At 40.3% G+C, this 26,094-nt stretch overlaps 2 protein-coding genes and 1 long non-coding RNA gene across 3 annotated transcripts in view; 1 reads left to right on the forward strand and 2 right to left on the reverse strand.

Moving 5' to 3' along the window:
* The window catches only part of LOC119659018, a 172,087-nt gene that overhangs the window by 22,060 nt on the left and 123,933 nt on the right, over positions 1-26,094 (reverse strand). The gene's annotated exons all lie outside the window — the stretch shown is intronic.
* Positions 1,456-6,536, forward strand: LOC119659020. Its single transcript, XR_005250314.1, has 3 exons — positions 1,456-1,588; positions 5,877-5,967; positions 6,032-6,536. It is a non-coding gene; the product is annotated as an uncharacterized LOC119659020 (long non-coding RNA).
* On the reverse strand, positions 11,452-12,057 carry LOC119660104. Its single transcript, XM_038068483.1, has one exon. The coding sequence runs from the start codon at positions 12,055-12,057 to the stop codon at positions 11,452-11,454; it is 606 nt and encodes a 201-aa protein (XP_037924411.1).

Here is a 26,094-nt window from a genome sequence, read left to right on the forward strand (position 1 = left end):
AACAGTTGAATAAACTTTGATTAATATCTGCTATATTGGATTCCATGATTTCAGCATATTCTAAATTTCCAAATTTTTCACAAAAAAGATGCAAGTTAAGTATAATCTTAATATTAATGTAATTTCAAAATTGAGATATGCATATATAATGTGCATGTACTTTCATTCAATTGTCCATTCATTGAAAAATTATCTCTTTGAATCATTGCTCATTTATATGATAATTGTGATCATCGTAAATAAAGAGATGTGGCCTGAGGATTTGAATGAAACTTCTATGGAAACATGCTGTGATTTATTATTTGTTTGATTAGTTTTAATAACTTTGTTCTGAATGGCACATTGGCATTTCAAATTGAAATTTCCTAGCAACAATCTTTCTTATCAAGATAGCGGCTATTAGCATTGATAATGCCAGTTTTATTGTTATAGGTACAGTTCTAACTTGTATCTCTTAAAATTTTTGCCAATTCACCATAGAAAATGTGAAAGTGAAAATTAGTGCATGATAAGTTGAAATTTCTATCATCATCAACTCTGGCAACCCATCTATCCAAAACTTAACAAAATAAATTTTTATTAGGCCGAATACAAATTCAAATGATTTTGTTCATGCATTTTCTTTTCATCTGAGATGCATTTGTATTTTGCATTGTCTTTGATAATAACTGTTGGTACAACCATCTCATTGGATCTAGCCTTAAAGCGTGTTAACGCACTTCGCTTGCTATGATTATTACCCTGATTTGACTCAAATAGTCATTCATAGCTAAAGAATATTCACACTCCTCAGCAGCCAGCATTACGTATCCAGCACGGAGCGTGTCAGACACAGCACACACAGAAGTATTCATATTTACCAGCAGGTAGCGTGTCTAGTACAGAACGTCTCAGAAACAAAAGTGTTCTTTCATATATTTACTATGCGAGTGTTCATACGTACCAGCTGCAGGCGTTCCGTATCCGGACAGACAGAAGAAGAAGAATTCAAGAATAATTTTGGCAAATATGAAGTGGTTCCGCGTGTAGAGTGCAACGCGGGCTTCTATTTGTTTTGTTATTTCGCGAAAAAGGTTGTGTTGTGACAAATTTAAAATTTTATAAAAAAAGCATGGCCTACCCTGTACTTGATTTACATTTTCATAGCTTTCTTAGCATTACGTACGCAAAGGTAACTTTACGAAATGATGCAACCTAATAATATTATGGATTCTATTCATGTTTAACTTAAATTAGTGGTCATAAACGTCCAATTAATTGCGTTGCCTTAGTGCATACTAAAATCGACTGTGCGCGAAATTTAGTAGAATGCTTCACCTAACATAGCGCGTTCAACTATTGTTTTCGAGTTAGCTCTCTGCCTGAAAAAACAATTTAACTAACAAGAAAATTGGTTCATTCCTTTTATAGAAATCGGTCAGGTCGAGCGGCGGTATTTATCTTGAGAAATTTATTGCCGAATAAACGGAATTGAATTGTCGTGAGAAACATAGGCGCGGTTGCTTCATACAATACGTTGCTAGACATTATAAACTGCTATCAAATTTATTTGTGGCTCCCAATATACACTTGTGTCAACGAGGCGCAGGTAAGTTAGACAGTTTTAATTTCCACAGTTGAATGATTTTTAAAATTCAACTTAAGTTAAGTAGAACACAATTGATGAGGGGAGGAGAAAATTGTCCCATTAATGACATCCATCAACTTTGTCTGTATCTTTTTTAAGCCTTGTGATGTGTAGGACAGCTTCCAAAGCCACTGAAAATTTCAATGACAATAACTCAAAGAATTCATCTAAAAACTGATAATCTGCTTATCCGTTGACATATGTTCGATCATCAATGAATTCTGAATATTTTTGAATTGTCTTCATTCTATTCAGGACTACCTGAAACTGCGCGAGTTGGCTCTGGTCCTTCTGAAGCCGAGCTGTGTGAAAGGATAAGTTTAAGCATTGGTTGTATATCAAATTTGAATAAATCAGATTGACGTGATATAAACCCAAAAATATATTAAGTCAAAGATTCCTGGCCATGTTCCATGGAAGAAGTGATTTCTCATAATGATTGAAACGAGGGGCAGGCTTGTTCTGAGTTTCATGTAAGAGTTTTTTAAGAATCGCTGATCATGTCTTTTTAGTTTCTCGGTGAACAATTGTCGGCTTTAGCTGTTGTTTCCTAACATTATATAGGGGTATGTATTGTAAGAAATTGAACATCGCAAACTGAAATGTGGTTGTTCTTTAAATGACTTCTATAGTTTAAGTAGTTTCTAATTCATCAAGGTTTGAAATGTGTGTAATAAACGTTACAACTCCACAAAGAATAATTCGCTTAATTACCACCTATTGATAGGGACTTCATCCCCAAGTTCCAAGTTTTTCTTGTAAAGAACATTTTTTGTTTGATGCTGACCATACATAGCTTCAAATTCGAGTAGACATTGAATCTCTAAACTAAAAGAACCATTGCTGGGACCTGAAAATAATCTAGGCCGTATTTACTATTAATTTAGTTGTGTAAAGAGGAAGTCAAAGTTTTTAATTTGTTGTTTGCGCAGCCTTATTTCCTCGGTGCAGGGGGTAAATTCCTATCTGGAGATATAACTTGGCTCCTTGCATAAAATGATCAGAAACAAAATAAAAATAAGTCGGGATACCGGAAGTCGGGCGTTTCGGGTATAAAGGTTTTGTGTTCATCTTATGTGAGAAACTCGCTATGATAATTTTCCATTTCTACATAGCTTAGAGTACGAAATATTCCGTCATATTTTGCTAAACCCCAAGATACACATATGTACATACAAATCAATGATATAAATATATAAATGTTCGGCCTCAATAAGCAAATATTGTCTATTACCGCATGACGAGCATACATGCCTTGGGTTCAATAAATTTACCTGAAGTGCGAAACTTTGACCTTCTGTAACTTTGTTAATAATAGTCGGATTGCCTTCAAACTTTTCTCGATTGTGTCCGACATTATCATCTATACTGACGTCAAATCGTACTGTGATGAATTTAAGGCAGGCTTCTGGCAAATTTCCAAAATATGCTATTATTAGCATTTTTGTGCAGATATCGAAACGGGATGCATTTTGAGGCCTAGATTTCTTTCAAATACACCACACTTTTTCAGATTGAGAACAAGCCCTGTTTCACTGTTTGGGGCACACATTTTGTGGCCTATCTCCCTTATGTTTTACCTAATATCAGAAATAAAATCGGTGACGAAAAGTACTAATTGGGGGATATCAAATGAGCCACATGACCATGTTCTGTGAAAAGAAAATGTACACCCTCCTTTCGCATGTATGGGGAGTTCCCCTTCAAATTAAACACAAAATAGCGCCGCTCGCTGCATGTAAAGTGATACACACATCACATGTTCCCACCAAATTTCGTAATAATCGGTTTAGCCGTTTCTGAGTAAATCGGGTGTGGCAGACAGACGGACGAACGGCTTAGAGGGCGATAGGTAGGACCGATCAAAAGGAGCATGCCTATAGAGAGGCCCGCAAGAACCTCAAGCTCGCCATCCAGTAGAGTAAGAGGAATGTTTTAAGGAGCTCTGCTTGGAGGCGGACATAAATCCGTGGGATAGCACCTATAAAATCGTGACAGGACGTTTCAGAGGCCGATTATCTCCGCAGATTACGTGCACTATGCTCTTGTTGAAAATAATCCAGGGGTTATTTCCGCAGCAAGAGGGGGTACTGACATATTCCAGCGCCCCCCGAATGTGACGTCGATTCCACCAGTTACCAGGGACGAGCTGTTGGAGATCTGCAGTCGAATAGACGACAGCAAAGCCCCGGGTCTGGACGGCATACTGAATAAGCCGCTCAAAATTGCCGTCAAATATAGACCGGATATGTTCACGCAGCTGTTCGAAACTTGCATGTCCGAGGGTATCTTTTCTGCACCATAGAAGCGGCAGAAGCTGGTGCTGCTGCTTAAGGCTGGCAAACCGGAGGAGAACTGTCCCCCTATAGACCCATATGCCTTTTAGACACTATGGGAAAAATGTTGGAGTGGGTTATTTATAATAGATTACTCCTAGTCGTCGAGAGTCAAGGGGGCCAGATAGGGAGTATGGGTTCCTTAAAACTGGATCAACCATTGATACCTTCAAAATGGTTACTGGCTTGGCCGAAAATGCAATTCACGGAAGGGGTTGTACCAGTAAATATTGAGTGGTGGTGACCCTGGATGTGAGGAATGCATTCAACTGGGCCAAATGGAACCTTGATAGCTACTTGCAAGAGTGGACAGTCTGGTATAATACCGATAAGGGACCCAAGGAGTACACTGTCTCCGTGGGTGTCTCACAGGGCTCTGTACTGGGCCTACTGTGGAATATCATGTATAATTATGTACTTAACCTTCCGGTTCCGGAGAAGGCCACGGTGGAGGGTTATGCCGAAAATATAGCACTGGTTGTGGTCGCAAAGCATTTCGAGGATGCTGAGTTGTACTCAAGCGAAGCAATCAATGTTGTTGAGGCTGTTAGAGAGTGCTGGACTGGCACTCGCGGAGGTAAAGACGGAAGCGGTCCTCATCACTAAGCGCCGCACGAGAAATTATGCCTGCCTTAGAATCAGGAATCGTATCTTCCAAGCCGGCCATCAAATACTTGGGGGTGATGATAAACGGAAAATTCAATTTTATGGAGCACAAAGAGCATACTTGCGAAAAAACATCCACCACGAGTATGGCTCTGGGAAGGATAATGCCGAAAGTAGAAGGACCGCGGCATACTTGCAGGTGGCTCATAGCCAGGGTGGTGAGTTCCCTCAAATTCAACATAAAATTGCGCTACTTGCGTAAAGGAATTCACAGATCACATCTTCTCACCAAACTTCGTGACAATTGGTTCAGCCGTTCCCGAAAAAATCGGGTGTGACAAATAGGCAGACAGACCGACGGACAGATAGACATCGACTCGATTTTAATAAGGTTTTCTTTTACACAAAACCTTAAAAACACCAGTAGCACTGGTTAAATGAAAACCATGAACATTTTGAAATGATGAGCTAAGCAAGGCCATCAGGCAGTTACTAGGGATATCAAATTGGTGGACCTCGGTGCAAAATTGAAATGTTTGCTATTTATTATTAACGTAGGTCGAGATCGAACAACGGTTAATGATAATGATAATGAATAAAGTCCCTACTAATCCTTTGGAGTGGATAGTGTTTGAGCTCACATTTAGTTATAATTGCTGATCCGTTTATGGCCTCCTCCCCAGAGTGTTTAGTATCATAGATGTGGTAGATGGGGACGGATGTATTTCTCTTCTCCGTGAAGTGAGTTTCAAATACAAGAAATAAATTATTATTATGCGTAGGGCTTCTCCATTCCGAAAATTTCGATTGTATATGTATTTAGTTTTTGTTTAATCTTCATGAATTTCAAAGTGATATCTATCTTTTATAACTTCGTTAAATTGAGCTGAATTTTTGGTGCACAGTAAAAATCGTGTGTTTTCCACGGCAGATGTCACTGACAGGCTATACAAAAAAATCTCTTAATAAGTTCCTTGTGTTACATTTATACCAGGTTTATATGACGCCTTTCTAAGCGAGCTCCCACAATACATACTACAGTTTGAACATCAATTGTGCTGTATAATAATAATAATCATTGCCACAACAACCGAGGGCTGTGGATTCTGAGGACCTTTGCCTTCCTTTTTAACAGCAGCGATATGAGAAATGTTGTATTGTATAGTTATTGATAGTTTGCCCACCGAGCTTTTACTCTTCTCATGAATGTTAATTGGAAATTTAGCTTACGTAGTTGTTCTAGAGCCTTTATCATCCTTTATCAATTGTTATTCATCTTTTTGATAAATTCTCCTTTGTCAAAACAGGGAGATGAAGCCCCATGGGCGTGGACGGCAGTTCAGGCCACTAAGAAGATGGCGATTCAAATATGAGAGACGTTTACACGGAAGTGTACAGGTAAACTGTTAATCGCTTACTATTTTTTTATTGGGTTTGACCATCAAATAAAATACACTTCTAGGGTAAATTCATGATGTTAGGTCGGTCAGGAAATAAGATATTAGAATTGAGTTAAAGAAAAGAATGGATAGTACTGCGTGAAAAGCAGAACGAGACGTTGCAATTTAAACAATTTGTTTGGGAAGAAATATAATAATATATATACGGTAGACGCTCTATATGCCCTTCCAATCAAGTAAACATATCCGGAACAAAGTTTGGTATTCGTGAGCCCGTGCAAACTCGTGCATGGTGAAGACTTTTTGATTAAAATGAACTTTGTTCAACCTTGCTTGCAATTGATTCACCAACATGTTCTAAATTTGATACGAAAATTGAAAAATTAGTTATGTAAAATGAGTTGCAGGATTCAATGGAAATTATGCAATAAGCTCGCAGATTTCGGGTCAATGTAGATGCTTGTAATACAATACAATGCGGGAAAAATAAAAATAGCCCTTGCTTCATATATAAGAGGGTTACAGGCAATTGCGGTGGCACGTATGCGTAACACCTTCCAAGTAACAGATGATGAACACTACCGTCTGTTATAGTTATAGATTCTACTGATTCATGGAGTGAACATCCGCACGTGGCTAAATTCGTAAACTAAAAAAACTCAGTAATGCAGGTTGAGTGAACTCATTATCGAGGGATTTAGAAGATGTTACTGAGTAAGACAAAACTTGAGTGTTAAGTTCCAAAGTAAATATAAGTCTATACGTGAGTCCCTAATAATGTAACATTTGGTACTGGACAAATAAGTTTAATCAATGGCAATAAATAACATCAAATATTTCAACAGAATTCTTTTGTTTAAATGAAATTCCAATCCTTTGGAAAACCACAAATTTTCAATAAAATTGCGGTGGTTTAGTTGTTTTATAAAAATTTGCTCAGTAATCGGAGAATGGATGTTTTCAATTCACCTAATATAATCCTAAGCAAATGATACCGCGGATTTTGCTGTTGTTTCTCGTGGTCATGGATCCGCCTTGCACGCTAAGGATCTGATTTCAATCAACTTATTCTTGCGGATGAATTTCAACAGAGGAAAGACGTTGCTTACCAGTATACACTTTCACTTGGTAGGTAGTGGAAGAATCAATAAGTTGTGAACACCTGTACGCCTTATATCAGTATGCTGGATGTAAGTCGAATGAATTTCCTTGAAGGAGTCCTTTGGCTCAATTGTAAGGAGCGAAGGAGCTTTTCACATGCGTAGAAAGGAATCTATATTTACCCAAATCGTTCCTCTTATGGGAGGTTGAACATTTTTTAATGAATTTGATTCAGGATGAAGGTATCATCATTACATATTATATTATTTTATTAACGAATATTTTCGATGGATTTTCACGTATTTTGTTACTTGAGTACGTCATAAAAATAATGGCGTCACATAAGCTGCATATATTCTAATTGACGAAGATATCCATGGAAACTGCGCTTGCAGAAAAAAATAACTTTCTATTCTAGGTAAATTATTTGGTGTGGTTATTCAGCTAGTAACAAGCAGAGGGTTTCGGGTAATTTGAACCATAACGAATAAATAAGTTATATTTAGAAATCGCGTTTGATGCCCGTAGAGTGGTTGCTATAGAAGATATAAGCATGCAAACACTAGGTGGATTCTTCAAATTCGGGCAAAGTCAAATGAAAAGAGCAACGAAAATTTAGGGCGAACTTTTTCGTTAATTGTGGCACTCATAGAAATACCGTATAGCCTCGGACAATGCTAGTTTTAATTTAGTGAAATTCTATTTCCTTCCACTAATATGTTGACTAGGGAACAGGATGAATAGAAAGTGAATAAATTTCGAATAGAAGAGTTGCATATCATTTACTCTCAAATCATAAAGTGTTACTTGTGGACAACGAAGAACGTATTTTAACTGGCGGTTTTCTCCAACACCACGAGGAAACCCTCCGGGAGGAGGACATTACAGTCAGCCGTTAAGTGATTTCCACTCGACATTATACTTCATAAAGCACATCCTTACTATGTATCTAACTTACTCATAAAAGGTTTATCCAAGAAGCTTTAATTCAAAAGTATTATTTTTGAAGGGAGTCTATGCGTCGGGACTTTAATAGATCAGCACCTTTTGTTATATTGTACTTTGGAGTTATATCAATTAAAGCTGATGCCAGATTCTATCTCAAATTCTGAGCAACTAAACTAGTTGTTACCGGCGGTATTTCGATGGATAGGTTAGCTAAGCACTCTCTGCCACATCGAGTACCTTAGGACGATAGCTTATTTTTAATTTATAAACTTTTCAAGACATCATTTTTTTTGCCTTGTCATGTTATCAATCTACGCGAATTTTCTCAACTGTTACAATATATTATGGGAAGTAAGTGTATTCATACTAAAAGATTAACCTCCCTCTCGTAGTGTTAATAAGTAATACTTTAGGTTTCTTGTGGCATATATTTCCATCAATTGAAACTTGCGACACCAACAATTCTGTAAACTGTAAGTAGATAAATCGGACACGTTGCCACAAACTCATGGTTGCATACGAAGTTCTGTCTGTCTCTTCTCATTTTATTAAATTGGTTCAATGTCTGTCTGGGTCGAAAGAGATGATTTCTTTAACGGACCCATTCTCAGAAACTACCCAACTGAAAAATCTGAAAAAAATCTTGAAGCTACCTCCAGACTTCAAAATAATTTCCACATATCGATATCTGCTCAAATTAAGTTAATAATAGTATATTACTATATTTTTGGGGAAATCGACTAGAAACCTCACTTATGTTTATCCTAGGGTTATAAAAATTTGCAGCATTATAGATTATAGCACGAAGTATCTCTCCAATTTTGATCAAAATCGTACTATTACTAACAAAGTTACAGTTGCTCAAAGTTGTCTTCACTACGTAAATTTACTGCAACCCAAAGTACTAAATATCAATATCACACTTAAGTGAGTAGTCTGACATGCCAAATGCATATACATTATGGGCTACGTGCAAATGGGTTAGTTCCCCACTCAAATATAGTCACAGAAGAGGCATACTAAACGTTTCATATCTGAAGCTACGAGCTTCCGGTTGCCCGACTTGTTATATCTATCTAACTGAACTCGGAAGATCTTCTTGTGCCTTTGTACATTTTCAAAAACTGCGGATTTTCTTCAGAAATTGGAAAAAGTGAACCGATTTGAGGGTACACTTGCCTTTTCACTTTAAATGTGGGTGTGAAATTATAATATTTTACAATATTCGTCGCTCCAAACGACGCCGCTTGAAAGCGTGCGTTGTATTCCAAAATATGCTGTAAATAGTGAGTTTGTTTTGCCAAATCGTGCATCTTGCTTTCTGATGTTTCGACAGCTCTTGTGGTATTCCGAACATATTTTCAGCGTGGGTCGTATTCTTCTTATGGTTTAGCAGCTTGTCAAGTAAAGGCTTTGATTCGTTCCGGTTCCAGCCATAAGTATCGTTTTTCAGATATTTCAGCAGCTGCACTGGTTGACAGTTGTCGCGCATGTCTAGTTGATCTTCTAATGTCTGATATTTTTTTTCAATAATTTTCAGAATTTAATGTTCCACCAATCACAGTGATTATTTGTCATCACGACTAATTGAAAGGGATATACGTTGATTCTTTGCAGAGCCGTCTAGGGGCAAGCCACATCAACGGGGATAGAACTAAAATATCTTTTATGAAAAACCGCATTAACATATATATATATCAGTTTTCATGGCGAGCGGATTAACGGTGTAGAAGTGTAGTAGCGCGATAATAAAACACTAACTACAGCGTAAAACATAAATTTATTGAAAACGGAACAAGACGGACGGAACGACTTTTTCTAACTAACTGAACACGGCGGTTGTCCCCATGCGACGAGCAGCGCTCCAAGCGGTGAAATCTCAGTTTGGGTTGCCACATTATCCCCCTCCTAGCGAACACATGATGGATTGTCCACAAGACAGAATGTTGTTTGCGATTCGTTTGTCAATAGTCGAGATGATCGAGGTCATTGAGCGATTGTGACTTTCTTGCTTTTCGGTCCAGAATATGTTCGCAATGGTCGATTTGTTAATTGTGATTCGCTTCGATGTTGGATGATAGCTGGTTCGATGAGGTCGTCGTCCTCACGGATTGTGTACGCTGGTTTGAGTCGTTCGGTGGATACGACAACAGTTTTGTCGTTGCATCGTATCGTAAACACTCGATCGCTATTTCGCTTTACTACCTCGTAAGGTCCCATGTAAGGACACTGTAGCGGCTTCCGTGAGGTATCGTCTCGAAGGAAGACATGCGTACAGGAGTACAGATCTTTGAAGACGAACATGCTGTCTGCTCTATGATGTTCGACCGGTGTGGCGCGAAGTTGCTGCATATCTCGCCTGAATTTTTCGACGAATATCTGCGGATCGTTTTGCATTTCGGTGTCGAGAAATATCATAGTTCACCAGGCAAGCGAAGTGTTGTGCCGTATACGAGTTCGGCTGGTGAGCATTTCAAGTCGGATTTTACTGATGTCCGTAAGCCGAGTAATACTGTTGGTAGAGTCTCAACCCATCGGTGATTCTCGTGGCACATAAGCGCGGTTTTTAAGGATCGATGCCAGCGTTCTACCATGCCGTTGGCCGCTGGGTGATACGGAGAACTACGTGTTCGCTTGCATCCAGTCAACTGAGTGAGATGTTGTGTGATGTCGTGGATGTGCGGTACCGGGTAGCTATCGGGCACGGTGATTTTGTTCAGACCGCGATAATCACCGCACGCACGCCATTCGCCAGATTTTTTTGCTTTTAGCAACAATGGACTTGCCCACGGATTGTTCGATGGCCTGCAGATGCCTTTTTCCATCATATATTCGAATTCGGCCTTCGCTGCTTTATATTTGTCGGGAGGCAGTCGTCGGGGTTTTTCCGAAACCGGTGGTCCGGTTGTAATGATATGATGACATACCTGCGGGCTGATCGTCGTAGGCGGCAAAACAGTCGTTGTTATTTCGGGAAACTGTGCTAGAAGTCGATGGTAAGAGTTGTTCGGATCGATCGTTGATATTGTCGGATCGGCGCCTCTGAATCGGTATGCTGTTGAACTGAGGGATGTGTTGGAGTCTAACAGTCGTTTGTTCTTGATGTCGACAAGTAATCCGAAATGTCGCAAGAAATCTGCCCCAAGGATCGGTCGGTTGACTCGGGCGATGCAAAATTTCCATTTGAAGGCACGTCGAAGTCCGAAATCGAGATTCAGAAGCTTTTCTCCGAATGTATCGATGGGAGATCCGTTTGCAGCGAACAGTTTCACATCTGACGGCCTAGTGTTTTTCGGAAACATCTTTATCGGAACCACTGAGACGTCGGCTCCACTATCGACAAGAAAACGCAATCCATGCCGGTGATCTCTTACGAGTAGGCGGTTTGATGGAGTCTCGTCGTCCTCAACCGCAGAAAGTGACGACGAGGTGATTAGTTTTCCGGTTGGCGAAAGGTGCATGGCGCACGACAATTCCTTGCGCAGTTGCCAAAGCGGCGATGATAGTAGCAAATATCGTTGGCGCCGGGTGACGATGGCAACGATGTGCTGGTTGTTCGTCGCCGTCCCGTAGAGCGAGATCGAGATCGTTGTCTCTGTCGGTTGTTTCGTAGTTCAGCCGTTAGTTGCTCGAATTTCTTGTTGATGACCGCAAGCTCTCGTTCGAACCGGTTTTCATTAGACTCGGACGAACTGATGGCGGCCACGTGTGAATCGTTCACGCGCATGATCTTGTCAGCCATTTCGGTCAGGGCGTCTACGTCGATGTTGGTCGCTACCGTTAGGATTTCACGCGCTCTGCTTGGCAGCTTTTTTAGCCAGAACGTTTTTAGCGTATCGTCGCTAAGCTGACCATCGACCATACTCCGCATCTGACGCCACAGGCTAGACGGCTTCAGATCGCCCAGTTCTAACTCCGATAGAGCCCTACTTAGCAGATTTTCTGGTGACTCACTGAACCTGATGATGAGTTTCCGCTTGATTTCGTCGTATTTTTTTACTTCAGGCGGCTTCTCCACTATGTCAGCTACCTCCTCCATGACGGTGGCATCGAGCGCCGCGACAACCGCGTGGAATTTGTTGTTGTCGCTTGAAATGCGGTTCACAACGAACTGCGATTCAATATGAGCGAACCATAATTGTGGTCGTTGTCTCCAAAAATTCGGAAGCTTTAAGTTATGTATGGCTTCGACGAACTGAGACACGGGTTGACGAGCTATAAATGGATTGGGGCTAGCGCAGTTTTCTGCCCGCGTCTCGTCCGGGTCTTCGGTATGCACGTTGGTGTAGGTAGCCATCTTGACCAAACTCGCACGATTCGAATCAGATATTACAACGCGGTTTTCACAATTCGGAACTTCCGAAACAAGGGTCGCACCGGCTTCCGAAAATCACGTCGGGGTCACCAATTGTAGTAGCGCGATAATAAAACACTAACTACAGCGTAAAACATAAATTTATTGAAAACGGAACAAGACGGACGGAACGACTTTTTCTAACTAACTGAACACGGCGGTTGTCCCCATGCGACGAGCAGCGCTCCAAGCGGTGAAATCTCAGTTTGGGTTGCCACAGAAGTTGGTCTAGAAGCGCCATCTAGTGCTGAGTTACGGGAACTTATATAGCGTAAAAACCTTCTCCGTTATAAAAGATGTATATATACCAATTTTCAGGCCGTTTGGTTGAACGGTTTTGATCTACCAATGACAAACATCCATTTTTATGTAATAGAAGATACTTGTAAATTGGCCTTCAGTTTTATTACACGGGCTCTAGCGGAGTTCCGAACATCATTGCTATTAATACTTACAAAAGAAATTGAGGCGCTGCCTGTGATCCACATGTAGGCAAAAATGGTTTAATGGAACAATTCACCTTATCAGAAGTGTTCATATATTAAAAAGCATGTTAGGGTCATTATATCCAATCCTATAACCATATAAGTGCCAGCTCCTGCTTAAGGCACTTTTGTTCATTCCTTCAAGCAAACAGTCGCTTGCTATTCGAAAGATTCCACTTGTCACCATTCATCATTTTCAGTTTAGAGCTAAGGCGACGAGAATTGCACGCAATAAATTTTCCCATACCCTTTCAAGAAGCTTTGAAAGGACTATAGCAATGCAATGAGCATTTCGTTACGTTCCCGTTCCATTGATTTCTCTTCAATTTGTATAGTGAGCCATTTTAGTATTTTGCAGAGTCCAGCATCTGAATTGGAATCTTGCTCAGGATGTAGACGATAACGAGGCTAATCGACTTAATTCTTCTCCATCCGGACCACGCACAAGCGACAGTATCCACAATTCTAAATTCGATTTCATTAAAGATCAACCAAAATTGCCAGAATTGGAAACGAACGGCGTAAACTCACGCGACAATTTTCACAGTTTCTTCGGTAGCAAAAATGGAAAGTAAACTCGAAACCTGATAGCTCCCTTTATAAAAGTAATGAAAAAGTACGCGAAGGTTGCAAATAGGCTATGATTCACAAACATCTCGGCAGTAGTTAATACTCTGGGTATCTGGTATGGTAGAGGAATAGACATACATAACTTTAAACGCTTATGAAGGAAGAATATATTATTTCCACGGGTTCACACTAAAGAAGATGCAACTGAATCTTTAACAAAAGATTTCTATCAAATTAAAGAAAATCAGTGCCAATTATTTCAATAGGGACGCAATACTGATTATTGGGAACGACGTACGTGTGCTAGACAGACAGGCAGTTGTTTTACACAAAACCTTAAAAATTCCTTGTCCGAATAGTTCAGTGGTTAGAGCACTGGGTTGTCATAAGGAAGACCGCGGTTTAAATCTCGCTGGTGGCAGTGGGATTTGTATCGTGTCTTGACGTCGGATACCAGTCGACTCAGCTGTAAATGAGTACCTGAATCAAATCAAGGTAATAATCTTGGTCGAGCGCAATGCTGACCACATTGTCTCCTACAGTGTACTGTCGTGTACCGTTACGGTCTTGAATGAAGTGCTCTAACACAGTTCAAGACCCTGATCCAATATGGATTGTTGTGCCAACGATTATTATTATTAAAAATTCGTCAGGACCTGACTCCGGCAGTAATTTCAGCTTTTGATTCCAAACTAATAATTTGTGACGATAGTCATGGAAGGGTGGCATACCAATCAATCAGTGCATTCATCCGACGAGGGTACCAACGCCTCAGAGCCTTTTCGTATACGGAGAGGCACATTCCAAGGAAACTCGTTGCGTCACCTTTGGCTTTGCATGACTCTGAACCTACTTTCAGGGTTACTGAATGTTGCTGGAGTGCATGGGTTTGCAATAAAGTATGGCCTACTTGCTAAGTGCGAGCTGATACACTTGAAGTACTTAGATGACGTTTATCCATGATACTTGGATCGAATTTGGATTAGCCAAGTATCGAATTCAAGCCATCCGTAAAGGTCATCACGCACCACTTGCCCAACATATCATTGGTGACTTCCACATCTAAGTTGTGACAGAGAAAGACTTAAAGAATTCGGTAAGGAACTCATGCTTGGGGTGGTGATCTGGACGATGCTCTGCTGCCCTAATTCCTGCGACGGGAGAAGCTGATACTGAAATCGAATCTCACGGGGAAGAATAAGATAAGCACATTGAATGTATTTGCAATCACTTCACTGGCCTATGTATTGGGAATATTGTCGTGGACGAAAATCGAACTGGAAAATGTACGTCGGCGGATATGTAGACCATAAAAATCCCGACTACATCATCCAAACTCTGCCGTGGAGCGGATGAACCTGCCTCATGACATCGGAGACGTGGCGGCTCAACGTCGCCTCGCTACGCGCTTATTTTTACAGGGAAGAGTAGGCGAGTCCTTGCACGTGGCTGTTTATAAGGTAGATTGTGGGCTGACTCCACTTAACTTGAAGGATTGATCTTTGAATCCTCTGAGTGAAGTGAAGTCAGATCGAGAGCGGATCGATGAATAAAAGTCATAGGAAATGCACGGCAACTCTAATTGATCGCCACATAACGCACAACACGGGCGGTTCCGCATATATTATTGATGTTGCTATCCCCAATAGTAGCGACATTGAACGAAAATACGTGGAGAAGAAGGTGAACTATAAGCCACTGGCTCGACAAATCAAAGAAATTTGGCATCGCGAGCGAGGTGTTGTAGTTCCTATAATATTGTCAGCTACAGGTATTGTACCTAAATCCCCACCACCAAGAGCACCCTTTTATCTTTTAAGTAGGTAGGATCATTCGAGCCTAAATGCTCGGCACTTAGTGCTAGTATTAGGTAAAACTCGGCACCTGCCGTGATTGTGACAACTCGGTAAAGAATAAGATGTTGCCATGCAGACCTCCACAAAAATGTTAACACCTCCTAACAACGCTTAAACCTCGGTGACCAAATGAATATCACTTCCCTTTCAGCCACACTTAGCTAATTAGAGTTGTTTCAATCATTATTAATATATTGGCATGTGGTGTGTTGGATAAATGGAATTGTAGAGTGAGTTCATTAATTTAGAATTTACAAGAACACTCTCGTCGTATTTAGCATCTCAGAATCATTTGTACAGTATTAAATGTTATGAAAATGAAACGGGAACACAGTCTCATTGGAAAGAAAATGGGGAAATAAATAAAAACATAGAAAAACGAGGCTTTGAGGCCTCGACTCTACAAAGGAGTGCAAAATGATAAAGAAAAGTACCCAATATTAAGCCGGATAGTGCCACACTTATAGGATGAACCTAAAGGGAGTATTCTAACAAATTTATTAAATAATATTGTAGAACTATGCTATTATTTGTGCAGGTATTGGGGTGAGATGCATTTTGGAGCGTAGATTTGGCATTGTGACTTTTTTTGGAATCTTCGGCTGTATAGGTTCTTAAAAATTTAAATTTTGAAGCCTAACTTCCCTATTTTATGATGCATATTGACCGTTCGGCCAGTTCCGGGTTGTACTAATGAAGCTTGATACCTAAAATGTCCCTATTCTGAGAAATCATATTTTGATAAAAATAAAATAAAATTAAAAATATGTTTGCAGATATGGACTCTCTCCACACTTACACTCAACACTAAACTCTATTACTCGATGCAATTGAACATTTTGTAATAAAAAGTTTAGACGTTAGTATCTCAGACTAATTGCTTTGATGTGATACTACAATTCGATGAAGTCGAAGAATTTAGTAAATTAGCACAAAAAATATAACTTTGATCAATTATAATTATAATTAATAGAATGCATTTAGACGTCATCTAGGCTATATGGGCATATCATCTTCTATTCCTACCAAATTTCATAACGATTTAGTCCTTTTCGATTAAATTGGATGAGACAGTTCCACATAAAATCTTAAAAACGAATTGATCATATCGTATCATATATGTATTTTTAAAAGCGAAAGATGGGTTTTTGATTCGTTTGCCTCGAAAAATATCCACGAGGTGTCAATCAGTAATGAACGCCCAAATCGAAGCCTCGGAATCGTGCTGAAGGTGGCGATCCTACAAAGAAGTGCGGAGAACCGTCACAAATAGGGTTGCATATAATTTTACCTAATCTGTTAACATCCTATTGGAAGATTGATTAGGCGCCAACTCATTTTTCTGTTGTTTATAATTTGACAGAGATTTCTTAGTCTAGTTGACGAGCTAATTCCTTAAGAAAATAATGTACTCTTGGTTAAATATTAACATTTTATTAAGAGAATGTAACATTCCAACTAAATAATAGTAATGCAACAGTAGTTTTGAATGCTCTTGCATAAAGAATTGCGAAATTGAATTAAAAACAAATTTAATTTCTTAAAATCCATATTTTGATATCAAAAAAATAAAAACAATCAGTAAATCTTAGTTTAGGAGACTTTGGTTTTTGTTGATCAGCAAGAGAGAGGCAACGTTTATTCTTTCTATAAACATGTTTTTGTCGCCTGTTGGTCAAGTAGATACAACGTATCGTACTGAAAACATTTCAATGGATGCGCACTATCAAACCTTTTCACAATTCATTAGCATTTATAAGAAGAGGTAAAGAGAAAAGGCGAAATAGGAACGCAAGCGCACCACAAGTAATGGTCCGGTTAAATCACTTCGTTCTTGGGCCTACCAGATGGTCACAATACTTGCACCCGTAGCAAATACTCATTTAGGTTGCTTTGCTTGATGCTGACTATTTATAATGGACGGAATTTATCCCTTGGTTAGTTCGTTCGACCGAAAAGGTGCTAAGGGCCTCCAAATTTGAAGACACTTCTCTTTAGCATCAGCTTCGTTAGCACTTTTTGTTGTTTTCTTTACCAAGGAAGACGACTAAGCCACCATTCTTTGGAGCAATGAAAAATGCAAATACAACAAATCACCTTTTACTTTGAATAATACTCAATGTCATAGAAAGATGTTTCATAGCTGTGGCCCAATCCATTTCTAGCGCAATGCAGAACGCAGCAAGTCCTCAACATGCGAGGATTGAAGCAAACAACTTCCAATCCAAAATGTCAAAGCGTAGGTGAGCTGGCACGTGCCTACTAAGTCTATGATGGTAAAATATATGAGCATTGGTGTTGGGTCTTCGGCTATTTATGGTGCGTACACGCCGAACGTAAACCGCGTGGGGCAGGTTTTCCTCTTTTTGCTATTATTTCCACGTTTTCACTTATTTGAGGACCGACGAGAGTTTCGTTTTCAAAAATAAAGGATTTTTTTATATGCATTCTTATTTGAATTTGGTCTTATTATTTATTATTTATTTATTTATTTGGTCTGTCGTCAAGTTTTTAAATATATTGTGTATATAAAACAGAATTCAAGCTGAAGTTATAAAATGCCTTTGATCCACATATTTTTTCCTATTCTCTTTTTAAAAGGTGTTTGTTATAAGAAGTAGTAGCAGCAGTGAAAATACACCTTCGCCCAAAAAAGCCGAGAACATTGTTATCTAACGGGCATTTTTAAGATTTGGTTTTTAAAACAAAACCCTATTAAAGTCGGTTCAATGTTTGCCTATCTCTCCGTCTGTCTGTCACACGCACTTTTCTCAGAAATGGCTATACCGATTGACACGAAATTTGATTAAGAGAAAGGAACTGTGAACGCCCAGACATGCAGTGAGTTACATCTTTCTACGTTGAGATTAAGGGGGATTCCTCATACATGCAAAAGGTGTGTAAATTTTTTTTTTACCGAATATAGTCTTGTTGGGTATCAAATGAAAGGTTTTGATTTGAAATTTGAATCTGAAAAATTTGAAAAAAAAAATGTTATTTAAAAGTTTATTATCTGGCGTCAAAACGTTCCACTTCGGAACGTGCTCGCGTCGAAACTAGCGGCGTCGAAATGAGCGGGGTCGAAATGTTATGTACTTCTGTAACATATAAAAACTATAACAAGTCGGAATACCGGAAGCTGGCGCTTTCAGTATTAACGTCTTGTGTTCATCTTATATGAGAAACTTTCTGCGCACATTTTTCCATTCCATATTTCCCTGCGACTTAAGGGGGGTTTCCGCCTAGATTTCTAAAATATGCTAATATTGTATTATTAACTTCATTTGTGTAGAATTCACCCCTAGATTTCGGTTAGATACAACTCTGTGATTTTTTTTTCAGATTTTTCGGTTGGAACGAGACCTGTTATACTTTTTGAGGGTCACATTTTGAGCCCTCACTACACTACACTAGTTTCGAAAGGGACTAATCGAGCCCTTTCATTTTATGCCCAACATCGCCATATTCTGTGAAAAAATACTGTGTACTCACCTTTCGCATGTAAGCCCCCTTTTAAACACAATACAAAATGGCGCCACTTGCTATATGTGAAGGGATTTACAGGCCACACATTCCGAACAAATTTCGTTACAATTGGTCCAACGGTTCCAGAATAAATTGGGTATGACAGACAGACAGGCCAGGGAAGCCTTTGACGAAGGAAAATACTGCGCACTGGCGACCCTCGACTTCAAAAACGTATTCAATTCTGCCAGATGGAACGGTATCATCAAAGCACTCATCGCGGCACAAACGCCAAATATTATAATAAGTGTAATATTCGATTACTTCCGACAGGGGAAATTACTTTACGATTCGGATGAAGGGTCAAAGACATACGATATAATGGCAGGAGTTCTACAGGGTTTGTGTTGGGCCCTCTGCTGTGGAATATAATGTATGATGGCGTTATACGGCTCCCAACACCTAAGCGGGCTGTTGTCGTGGGATCATTTATTTATTCATTCATTCATGATTTAATTCACAGTCGTGGTTTGTGTATAACCGCATTCGGGTGATTTGTAGGTCGAGTGTGCCATACTACTCGCAGGAGCGAAGGTTCCCCCAGAGTTCATAAAAATCCCAGATAGGGACTGCCTCACAAGAAAGCTTTCTACTAAGTACATCCAAAGCTATCACTTAGCGAACTTTTGAAAAGTATATTTCATCTGCAATAATTGCACGAACATAAGTCTGCCTTTTAGGTACTTTATTAAACTTCACCCTTCGGCTAATTGAAAGTATATCGTATTTCCATCTAACTCCAAGTAAGTATTTTGCATGATAATAACCCCGAGGCATATTATGACCCTGCCGATAAAGTTGTTCAGTCGAAGAAATGTATCGACAATGGTTAAAAAATGATGCTCGGATATGCATATGTACGTTAAGCGATCGCAAGTGTATGTCTAATATATAAAGTATATTTTTCAAAAGGTACTCACCTCAGAATGACGTCCGTTTAACATTCAATAAACTGCATGAGTATTTATATATCGGATTTTTACTTTGTGGATTAGAAACTTCAGATATTTTGTTGTTATCCTGATTTAATTCTTGTAAGATTTCGAGACGGATTACTGTGTAGCGAGTTGATGCGTGTGTGTGTACTGCAGTCTACATACCTACTATAGGAGGATGGCTAAGGTGAATTGCTGTCACTCGGCTTTAATTCATTTTCGTTGTTAATCAATCGATCGGTCAACGACCGTTTCAGAGGACTTCTTCGAATCTCTGGATCTTTGAATTTGTCCCCAGCAGCCAATTGAGATCGTATCTTGAACAGTTCAGATCATGTTGCTCGGCATAGGGATGATTGAGGTAACAAAGTATCGAATCCTGTTTGGATGATGAGTTGGAAGCTGCAATGGCTCACGTCTGCATTATCTCTTCTAATAGATACCAGCCAAGCTACATATACTTGTGTGTAATCATTAGTCAATTTTCCATGCGAAACCATGGTGTAACCAATCTTTTGAAATAAGTTCTCGTATTGATAGCTTAACAAGAACTTCAAAGTATCGGATACCAGCAGATACTCGTACTATACTCTTGATAATCTGACTAATCTAAGTCGTCGATATCTATGGATATGCTCACAGAAGTTGTGATTGGAATTGGCGATTAGATGATATTGTTATTACAGAGGATCATTAATATCATACCAATTCAAAAAATCGGCTTTGTCGTGAAACTTGATTTCCCGACCTCAGTTACTGTATAGATGGATGTTCATCACATATTGCAATAAATATGCGTGCATATTTGTGCCAGTTTTGCGATACCACTTGCAAGGTAAGATCAAAGGCGGTAAGTATTCTTTATACACATCACAGTAGCGACTACCACTACCGTTGACTACGTGCTTATGTGCATCCTTATCTTAAATGCACGCATGTAATTCTTCAAAATTAGCTTTTTCAATTACTGATCAATTAAGTGTGAATAGAAGATTTGTAATTTAGTTGCTAAGAGGCTTCAGGAATGGCAATTGCCAAATTCTTTCTTTTTCAAAGTAACACATTTCAGAATTTAATTAAAGTGGAGCGGATGAATATTCGAGTTTCTCCGGTTAGTTTTTGCTGGATTTTCTTGCTATGCATGCACACAATGGGGGAGATACTAATTCCCATTTTTGGACCAATTTGTACCTTTGCGTTGAATATTTCAACGAGCTACTTCAGCATTATCAGGGAGGTTCCATAATTGCGGCGAAAGTTCAATCGACGTTGTACATTGTTCATAGAGTAACCATTACTGTCCACACTGTTTCAATACCAAGGCTCAGTCTTACATACCCACACAACATCGCTCTTCGTTCTTAGTAATGAGTTCAACTTTTCTGACGACTTGCGGAAGCGGCCATCCTTTTCTTCAATTGTTCTTTTAAGCTCACCGGGTGGCATATTCGCCAATATAATTATTATCTTTACAATGGATCTGTTATTTCCTTTCCTAATTATTATATCCCCAGATACTGTTGGACTGCTTTTTATTCTCGACTTATCCATATATCTGACTGAATAGGTCCTTTCTTCTTTTTTTGTCTGTTAACATTTTTCTTGGCTACTAAAGAATGCCTAATGGTGGTGACAAACCTGCAATGCTATTGTTTTTTGACTTCCATTCTGTTTATAATTACATGCTTTTATTATACAGATGGAGTTAGCGCGCCAACCACAAATAAGCATCGCCATCACTATCGGTTTTCTGAAATGTGTTTTAACTCCCTCCACGTCTTCCTCAGAAGCCCACACTACTCCTCTGTTTTTCTGCATCACGTATTTCTAGAGTGATTAAATCGTTATCGCTTTCTCTTAAAGTGAGACCTATCCACTGCCACTTCCGCGTTTGTAATTAACACATCTACATCTAAGTATCTGCATTTCCAAACTTTGGACAAAACAGAGAAAGCAGATGTTCGATTCTACCATCAGCATCAAACAAGCGGGTGTAATAGGTAGAGTCGAGGCGTTTGAGGAAACATATCACGGTCTATTGAACCCTGGTACATCTTTCAGAGAAGGCAAAATGAAAGACGTCATCGATAACTAGAAGGAATGCGATCGGAACAGAATGTGGCCTTGTTGTACTACGAATTGGATTTCGTTGAAATTTTTCGTTAATGCAGCCCATAACACTTGGTGCCATAAAATTTTGTTCTGATAAAAGCTTTTAGTTTCTCCGGAAAACTACTTCTTCTTGGGGCATTGTTCATGCTGCCGAGAGCCTTCTCGGTGTCGATGATGACCAGGTGAAGCGGAAATTCCAAGTTCGCACACGCAAAATTATCGGCAAGCGATTGATGTGATCAGTGTAGGCGCTTGCCTATCTAGTTTTCGACGTGCGCCTTGATCCTGGATAGTTTTAGTTATTATCTTTGCGACAGCTTTGGTGAGTTCCGGGATAATTTTAAATATTATTATAGATCATGTAAATACTTCAAAAATCAAGGCTATTTGCCCATGTGTGCGGATGCCGGCACACAATATGCTAAAGAAGGTAAGTAACACGTCAATTTAAGATTTCGCTTCAAGACAGAAGGGAGCCTTTGTACCCGAAGTCTCCGTTGGTGCATCACACACATCACACACAGGATCGAAATCTTGCAGTCAAAATTCTCTCTGATACCGGTTGCTTCGACATAAGGGTTAGAATTGTGGATTCAGTTATGGGCGAAGCCACAGAAAGACATAAACTTCTCTATGTTGTGCATATCCCAGCTCGGTGCTACATGATCCCATCTTGGCATTCATTCCATCCATCATCATCGAAATGTGACCTTTAGGAAGCCGCCTCTGGGCCTAATTGAGTTGCTCAGAGAAAACCTCCTTTTGCTCTGTATCAGAAATCTCCTTTGGTGAGTAACACTATATTACTCAGTTGTTCCTTATTCTGGCCCGAAATTTCGCAGATAATATTCTGTCTAACACCCGTTAAAAGGGTATGGGTGCATGTCTTGCGGATGTAATGAGCATTAATCCAACACCGGTTTTACGCTTGCTTTCCGCCAGTGCACCAGAATGCAATAATAGGATGCCGCAAAATAGTGGAAGGGAGTTCCCCTGAGTGCTACTATCTGGCTTTGTTTAATCTCAGAATATTCAGCCCGCGCCGCTCGTTTACCGCTAAAGTGGAATTAAGCGAGCATTGTGACGAGCTTAAATACCGTGGTCGGGGACCATTCGATGATTCTAGAATCTAATTATAAACCGTTAACAAGAGTAAAGCCATTTCTGAAATATATTATACTAAGATTCAAGATTTGTAGATTGCTAGCCCACAATTCTCTATTCTTCTAGAAAATAATACTTTGAGTGTATTCTCAACTCCCATCTCACATGCGTTGGGCATCAATTAGGAAGTAAATCCTATCATTCCGGACGAGGTTCAGCCCACCTACATTAGTTTAGGTTTCCTCCTCCTCTGTCAAATGGACTTGCAATCGGTTGTGGTGGAGTTTGTTTGCCTCGATTTTCAGTCCGGTTTGAATTGTCTCATTTTTTCAGATCCAGATCCATTTGACAAAGCCCTATAACACTGCTAAGTCTCTAACTTTGTTTTGATTATTTTTATACTTGTGTCTTTAAAACCCCCTCATATTTTATTTCTAAAATAAGCTCAATCAAACAGAATTATGGAGTATAGAGCCACCGCGTAGCCCATTTCTAAGGTTTTGTGTAAAATAAGACGATGTTTTTTTATAAATTTACTGCAATCTAAGAGTTTGAATGTCACATTTTACGAACTAGATACAGATGGGACCAATGCTTACTTAAATATATAAGAAATGCCAAAAATCTTCCATACCTGAAGCGTCCTGCGTCCGGTTTCCCGAAATGTTCATGTTTTTCCCTATTTGAATTTCAATGAGGCTGTGGCTTCAGTTTCATCAACACAGCAGTAGTTGTGCTAGCGATAAGCCTACAGAACCAGGACGATACAAAGACGAACACAAATATCTATTATGAAGCGGGTTTCGAACCAGAGGCAACGAGTTCGGGAGGCTGACGCTCAAGCAACTAATGTTGAAATATTGTATGGCGACTGATGGGACGTGGTGGTGGTCAAAGGGTAGTATAGGTCCCGGGGCGAAACGTGGATTGGTACCCACGATGGAGCATAAAACCTGGGAAATGCCTGCTGAACCAACACCAACAGCTCTACTACCAAACCCTATCTCCACCTCCACGTGGTGACCGCTGGGAGCTCTTTCTTGACGAAAAGCTGCAGACGGAGAAGGATGAAGGCGAGTCTCCCGCGCCTAAAAACGGGACAAATTGTACCAACTGGTCCTCCAGGTTGGGGGTTGGGTAGGGCTGACAACCCTACACGGAAAACAACCTGTTACGAAGCCACAACAGGAGCCTCGGATAGGACGGATGTTAAAACGACGGACCCGGCAACGACAAAGAAACAACGATTTGCGCATTTTCTCATGGAACGTGCGCTCCCTGTACAGAGATGAAGCTGATAAGCAGCTAGCCGATACCCTGTCCCAATATAGGGCTGATGTAACAGCGTTGCAAGAGATGCGATGGACAGGGACCGGTTTCCTGGAGAAGAGCCACTACACCATATATTATAGCGGCCATCCAGTAAACCATGTGCTCGGAGTAGGTTTCTTAGTCAGCCAAAAAATGAAACCTGCTGTTATCGGCTTTGAAAGTATAAGCGAACGGCTATGCACTCTGCGCTTGCGAGGCAAGTTTAGAAATATAAGCCTCATAAACGTTCACGCCCCTACAGAGGAGACTGCAGAGTCGGAGAAGGATACCTTCTACGAGGCAGTAGAAAGAGCCCTCGAAGCCTGTCCCAGATATGATATCAAAATCATACTTGGGGATTTTAACAGCCAAGTAGGGAAGGAGCCCGTATTCAGGCGATACGTTGGCTCCCATAGCTTACACGAAAAAACAAATGATAACGGACTGCGGACTATTCAATTAGCAGGGTCACACGAAATGGTTGTTGGAAGTACCTGGTTTGCGCGGAAAGCGGTCCACAAACATACGTGGGCCTCTCCAGACGGGACCACTTTCAACCAAATTGACCACGTGTTGATCGAACGCCGCCACCTCTCAGCCTTGATGAATGTCAGAACATATAGGTGGGCCAATATAGACTCGGATCACTATCTCGTTGGCATGGTGCTCCGAGCTCGAATAACAATACCACCTAGAATCCCCTCTGACAATCAGGTGAGAGTGAACACTGAAGCCATCCACAACACAACCCTCCGCGACACCTATAAGAGGGAAACGGATGCCGCAATAACCGCAGTCAATAGAGGACCTGGAGATGAAGCATCAACTAATGATCTTCACAACCACCTGAAGAACGTTATCATGGATACGGCCACAAATATACTTGGCCCCAGCCGCAAAAGGAGTCGGAATGGCTGGTTTGACGATGAATGTAAGCTAGCAACGGAACGGAAGAATGCCGCATACCGAGTAATGTTGCATTCTCAAAGAACGCGGGCACGCGCAGAGACTTATCACGAACTCCGTCGAGTGGAGAAGCGACTTCACAGACGGAAAAAGGAAGCCTGGGAGAACCAACAAGTCTGTGAACTAGAAAAGTACAGGGAACAACCGCACCAGGCGCGGAAGTTTTACCAACAAGTCAGCAGGATGAAGCCTTATACACCTCGATGCTCATTCTGCCGAGACAAAGAGGGAAATCTGATTTCCGACAGAATGGGCATATTAGAGCGATGGGTTGAGTACTTTGATGAGCTACTGAACAACCAGAACATCGGCGAGTTGGAGATCCCGCCAACTGAAGACGACGGATAAATACTGCCACCACCAAGTTTAGGAGAAACAGTCCGTGCAATTCATCGGCTAAAAAATCATAAGTCGCCAGGAGCCGATGGAATTACAGCCGAATTGGTTAAATATGGAGGCGACCAGTTACACCAAGTGGTTCATCAACTTGTGCTCAAGGTATGGGACAGCGAATCAATGCCTGACGATTGGCAGCGAGGCATAATCTGTCTCATACATAAAAAGGGAGATATCACACAGTGCAGCAATTATAGAGGTATCACGTTGCTGAGTACCATCTATAAGATATTCTCCACTATCTTGCTAGGCCGGATAGCCCCATACGCCCAGAACATCATTGGCCCATACCAAAGAGGCTTCACTCCAGGCAAATCAACAACAGATCAGATTTTCTCTCTGCGGCAGGCGATGGAAAAACTGTTGGAATATGGACAACAGTTGCACCATCTGTTCATCGACTTTAAAGCCGCCTATGATAGCATAGCCAGGGTAAAACTGTACACGGCCATGAGAGAATTC

Source organism: Hermetia illucens, chromosome 6 (assembly GCF_905115235.1).
Source record: "Hermetia illucens chromosome 6, iHerIll2.2.curated.20191125, whole genome shotgun sequence".
NCBI lineage: Eukaryota > Metazoa > Arthropoda > Insecta > Diptera > Stratiomyidae > Hermetia > Hermetia illucens.